The 5,914-nt window shown below is 47.0% G+C and overlaps 1 protein-coding gene across 1 annotated transcript in view; it reads left to right on the plus strand.

The window, feature by feature from the left end:
* GDPD5 (glycerophosphodiester phosphodiesterase domain containing 5) overlaps positions 1-5,914 on the plus strand; it is a gene marked incomplete at its 5' end in the record, with an annotated part of 43,128 nt that overhangs the window by 34,375 nt on the left and 2,839 nt on the right. The window contains 2 exons of the mRNA XM_009077403.1: positions 1,070-1,152; positions 3,377-3,391. Of these exons, the coding sequence (XP_009075651.1) occupies positions 1,070-1,152; positions 3,377-3,391 (98 nt within the window). The remainder of the gene's footprint in view (positions 1-1,069; positions 1,153-3,376; positions 3,392-5,914) is intronic.

Genomic DNA, 5,914 nt, shown 5'->3' on the forward strand with positions numbered 1-5,914 from the left:
TGAACCCCTCCAGGGATGGTGCCTCCATCACCTCCCTGGGCAGCCCATTCCAGTGCCTGATCACCCTTTTAGGGAAGAAATTCTTCATGATGTCCAACCTGAACCTCCCCTGCTGCAGCTTGAGGCTGTTTCGTCTTGTCCTGTCCCTTGTTCCCTGGGAGCAGAGCCTGATCCCCACCTGGCTGAGCCTCCTGTCAAGGAGTTGTGGAGAGGGAGAAGGTTCCCCCTTACCCTCCTTTTCTCCAGGCTGAGCCCTCCCAGCTCCCTCAGCCACTCCTCGTGCTCCAGACCCCTCTCTCCACCTGCATTGCCCTTCTCTAGACATGGTCCAGTCCCTCAATGTCTTTCTTGGAGTGAAGGGCACAGAACTGGACACAGTACTTGGCAACGATGGCTCCCAACTGGTTTAATCTACTGCCATAGCATGAACTTATCTTTATCATGGAATCTCATAATAGTTTGGGTTGGAAGGGACCTTAAAGCTCAACTCATTCCAACCCCCTGCCATGGGAAGGGACACCTTCCACTAGACCAGGTTGCTCCAAGCCCCAGTGATGATGGTTCATTTGGGCTTAGCTGATCTGGTGGCCACAGCCAGTTAGACTGGCAAATTGAGCCAGACCTACCAATGCCTTAAAGGACAGAAATAGAGATGTTACAGCATGGGGACTGTGGAGAAAAGCTAACATCAGCACTCAGAACAGTCCCTGCGTGTCTCACATATATATTTCTGTGTTTTCCCACAGAAACTTGGATTTCCAAACAGCATCTTGCCTTCACCCTGAGGTACAGCTGAGATAGGAAATTTTGAGCCCATAGAGCTCTGAGAAAATAGCAGCACACCAAAGGAGGGAGAGTTTAAAATTGTTCCTGTTTGCAGTTTTTCCTGATAACATCATTTTGGATGACAGCCTGGCATTAGGAAGGTCATAAACATTGTGATTTATACACAACCCCTGCAGCTCTCTGCTTTTCTTGCTCCTTGGTGGTAACTTCAGCCATGTGTGTTCTCTCTGTGATTGCACAAACCAGAAGCTTTAAGGTCTGCTGCTGTTTTTTTGTCTTCCAGCCTCCAGAGGAGTACCACCTCATCTGGATCACGTCTGATCTCATTTCATTTATCATAATTGTAGGAGTTTTTATATTCCAGAAGTAAGTGCCATTGTTACAGCTCAACTCTGGTGTATTTGTGCCGTGTGCTTTTGTCCAGAGCGTGCAGTGGGGATGGGAGAGAGGAGCACTGTGCTCAGTGCTTGGATTGCATAGCAGGAGAAATGGTTATTTAAAAATCTCTGCGAAGACTGCAAACAATAATTCCACTTCTGGAAAGTGAATTGAATGCAGTCACTACCTTTTAAGAAGAATGAAAGACCTCAGCAGTGATGGATTCCTTGCTTTGCTCTTAAACCCATGTGGGAGAGAAACTGTAAGTGCTTTAGGGAAATGGATGCTGAGAAAGGCATTAAAGTGCTCCAAAGGAAGAAGTGGGGAAGGTTTTGAGATTCCACCATTGTAGTCTTCAAAAAGAACATGTTATAGTTTTCTTAAATTGGTTTGTTCCTTTTTGGATGAAGAAGAAATAGAAATGTTATATGATCACAGAATGGTTTGGATTGGAAGGGATCTTAAAGATCATCTAGTTCCAACCCCGCTGGAACTAAGGATCTACATTTTCCTTCCTTCTTGGTACCCAAAATGCCTTTTCCTTAGGAGCAGCAATTTTATTTGCCTCAGCCCCATGAGCCAGGGATTTTGCTGTCACCTTGTCCCAGATCATCAGCTCACAGCAATCGCTCTCCTTCTCCTGGGTCCATAATTACCCAGGAATTTTTGCTGTGTTACAGTAGGATATTGCTCCTACCAGCACTTGCTGTGGAGTTGACTTCAGGCCACACATTGGGTCTACTTATAATCACATCTAAATTCATGACTTGCACTGTGCCCAGACCTGTAACCCTTAGTTCCAGCATGGGATAACAGAGGGAGCAGCATATTCAAAACTCTCTTCTGGGATTGAATTTCCTGACAGTTAATGAAAACATTGACCAAGATGAGGTTAAAAGTTTTCTAAGAAGTCCTGTGATCCAAATTGTGGCCAGTTAAGCCTTTTCTCCAGAAGGACAGTGGGGCTGTGCTGTCTGGAAGTGTCCACTCCCTCAAATTCATCAGGTGACTTCACAAGAGATGTCTCCCATCTTTAGACAGGAGACAGGGACTTACCTCTCTGAAGAGCAGAAATTGAAGGCTAAGTTGATGAGGTATCTGTGGTCTTTTGCATCATCTCCCGAAGTCAGTTTTAGAAGGTTTTCCTGAATCTGAACTGGGACACCAGAGGGGAAGAAATTAAACTGATTCAACCTGCTGGATCGAAATTATATATCCCAGAGCAGAGTGAAATGATGTGTGCTTGGAGAGACAGAGAAGTCACAGCTACTTGCACTTTGCAATAGCTGGACTCTTCCTCTCTGCACAGATGGAAGTTTTTCCAGTTTGGAAAAGATGTGATGGGGTTGGGCAAGAGGAACGAAGGTAAGGAAGGAAAATATTGCAGAATTTCTCTTCCAGCCTCAATGTGATACAGGTGAGAAGAGCTGGAAATGCTACCAGCTTTTCCAGGATCCATGGAGCACTGAGCTCCCTGCTCAACCCCTGGACCTGACATAGAAAGGCAGTTAGTTGCTCAGAGAGGTCTGGCCATGTAGGGTCCATGGTAGCAGGGCCAAATGTCTTCTTTTGGATCTCTCTCTTGGGACAACTCAACCCCAAATCAGTAGATGCAAGGGGAAACTCTGCTACGAGAAGTTGGACTTTCTGCAGCAAAGGACTTGCTTTTCCAAGAGCCTTGTGCAGGACAGACCCATTTCCCTGATGTTCCAGTTTCTCCACCACATGAAAGAATTGGTAGCAGGGTTGAGGATATATCAAAACCAAATCAGCAGAATTGCCCAACTACTACCTGCTGATGTGATTCAACTCTGGGAAATGGGGCTTAACATTTGGCCTTCAGTGTCATTGTTGGCTTCTTGTGGGGTTCTTTCTGTCTGTGTGTTTTTCCAAGTGACTTTTGGGGCAAAACAGAACGGCTTTCTTCATGCAAGGATGAGGGGGTGGGTGGGAAGAGAGCCACCCCTTTGATGTGCTTGTCCTATCTCCTCTGCATGGCTTCTCTCTCCTCTGTGGCCACAGGTAGGGATTGCTCCTGCTGTTCTGCTTCAGGCCCAGTGACAGGATTGTGGCAGCCTCTCCAGAGGGGAAAACCAACTGTGATGACTTCTAACTGATCTTTTTTGCCTCTTTGCCTTGTTTATTTTCTTACTGCTCTGACTGTTGTGCATGTTCCTCCTCTTTCTCTCTGCTGCATTCTGGCATCTCACAGCTATCACATGATCAGGTAATTCTGGTGCTTTCCTCTTCCTTCTCTTTTTCATTCAACCTTCCTTTCTCTCTTTCTTTTCCCCTCTCTGCTATGGCTTCACTGCAGATGGACAGGGCAGGATGCAGCTTTTCCCAGTGCTTCGTGGGGGGACCATAAGGGTTTTGAACATTGCATAGTCCATAGCCATGAGCACCACAGAAGTCTGTTGCTGAAGACAGTGGATGTTTTGAAGGCAATCTGTCCTTCTGCTACAATGATCTAAGTCATTGCCTTTTAGAACAGCCCTACTCTGAGGTCCTGTGGCACACTGTCATTGGGAAATTCCCATTGGATGTAATGCTTTCTCCGTTGAAATAATCCCATGCAAAATATCCCCCTCCTTCCTGTATTTACCAGAGGTTTTTGAGATAAACCTCTTCTAAATTGGCTAAATCATGAAACCTGTTGTAATATAAATATAATTAAATATAAAGAGCACTTCTCTGGCCCTGTGAGTGAGTTAATAGGGCTGAGAGCTGGAAAGGTTTGGCTCATCAGTTGCTGCACTCACAGCTCAGGATCTTTCAGGAGTCTCTTCCCAGCTACACTGGAAGTACAGTGTGAAAAGAAAGAGCATTGCACTTGGGAAGGACATGAGCCTGGGGTATGCTGGATTTGAAGTGCAATTGGAAACCCAGACTTCTCCTTGTATTGGGTGTTTTCCCACCAGTCATTCCCAACCCCTTGGAAGTGCTGTTGCTTTTCTGCAGTAAAGCCTTCACCATGTCCCTATTTGGACCAAACTCTGTTCCCTTCTCCATTCCTTCTGCTGTGTGCCATGGGGTTGTATTTCTGAGGACTTGGTTACTCCCTGTGTGTGCTTCTCAGCCCCATTCCCTCTGCCCACCCACTGTCTCAGGGGTTGGGGTTGGCCACCCACAAGTATTGCTGCTCCATGAGGTACCTCAGACTCGCTGTGTTACATCTCCTCAAGACAGGACCTGGCTGTGGGGCCAGACTGAGCCCTTCTGTGGCTGCAGGGAGCTTGGGTGCTTTCCTCTTCTTGTCTCTCCCTTGCTCCCTGGCTCATGGATAAGGAGGAGGCAGGCTTTAGGCAAGAGTGGTTGCAGGATAGGACTCTGTGGCTGGCTTGGCTCTGTGCTCGCTCCATCTTATCACCTCAGTACCAATCAACCCCATTTTCTCCATGACCTGCCCTTCTCCTACCCTCCTTCCCTGCCACTTAGCATCTCCCCTCCAAGCCAAGGGTCCTGCTGTGGCCCTAACACAGTGTGTGCTGTCTCTGTGTTGTTGTCCCAGTATTTTGTAGTCCCACCCCGTGTCCGTCTGGTCTGCTCTGACGCCAACCTCCCAGAACAAGACCTACCTGCTGTCTCTCTGGCCTTTTTGCACGCTGCTGTCCCAAACGTGGTCGATCACAACAGAGTCCAAGGGGGTAGGAGAGGTGCTATTTTCTATTAAACCAAGCTTTTTGGAGATCCAAAAGCTACTGAGCACAGCAGAGTGTGTCTCATGTGGTGTTGATTGGAGTTGCATCATGGTTAAATGTACTGGTGGCTCTTCTAAGAGGATATTTCAAAGCACCCCTGAAACATGGGGTTACCCTCACCTGGCTTGTTCAGTCAGAGCAATGCACCCCTGTGAGGGGAGTCATTATCTCCTCATGTATTTATTGCCCTAGGGGTGACCACAGCCACCATGGGAGATAGAGAGCAGTGCTTGTTCCTCTTGGCAGGAGAAGAAAAGCCCTTGGTCCCTGTACATCTTTGAGGCTGTGCCACGAAATGATATGTGTCCTCCATGGGATGTCTAGGATCTATGGGCAAGAGGTCACCATGCCTTTTGCTGAAAATCCTAGTGTGGTGGGCAAAGAAAAGACTTGTAGCAATGTGTTTGGGTCCTGATTATAGTTTAAGGAGGGTCTTCTCCCGTAGGACCTTGCAACCACAGTGAGCTTAGTGGGATCTGCCTGTATGGGACACTAATACCAAAAATGCTGCTCTTCCTGGTCAGTGTGGCTCATTTTAGATGATGATGATAGAAGAAAAATCTATTTTATTTAAACTTCTTTTATACTTTAATGTCTTTACCTCCTTGTGTTTCCTCTGTGCTGCTTCTGTCCATGGGTTTGTGAGTTGTGTCGTGTTGACATCCCACCCCTTCTTTTCTGTGTAGCAGAACACTCCTTCATCCATACCCTGGTCAAAGCCTGATGGTCTGGTGTCACCCACTGGGATTTGGGAAGGGGTTGGAAACCCCACAAAGGTTAACACCAGCTAGATTTTCCTTGAAAAAAGATTTGCAGAACTTCTTTTGTGGATGTTGCTTCATCAGGCTGATGCTGTAGGCCCAGGCTGGGAATGTGTGGGGCTCCTCAAATCCTCTGCTCCTGGGGCTGGGCAAGGGGTTAGAAATTTAAAAGAAGTGATTGTCACCTATAAATAAATAAATGGATAAATAATCACCTTCTCCTGTGTGACTGAGCCACTAGATGGTGCCAAAAGATCAGAAACCCTATAAGCCACCCTAAATTCCTGC

The sequence above is a fragment of the Acanthisitta chloris genome, unplaced genomic scaffold (genome assembly GCF_000695815.1).
Source record: "Acanthisitta chloris isolate BGI_N310 unplaced genomic scaffold, ASM69581v1 scaffold5446, whole genome shotgun sequence".
Lineage (NCBI taxonomy): Eukaryota > Metazoa > Chordata > Aves > Passeriformes > Acanthisittidae > Acanthisitta > Acanthisitta chloris.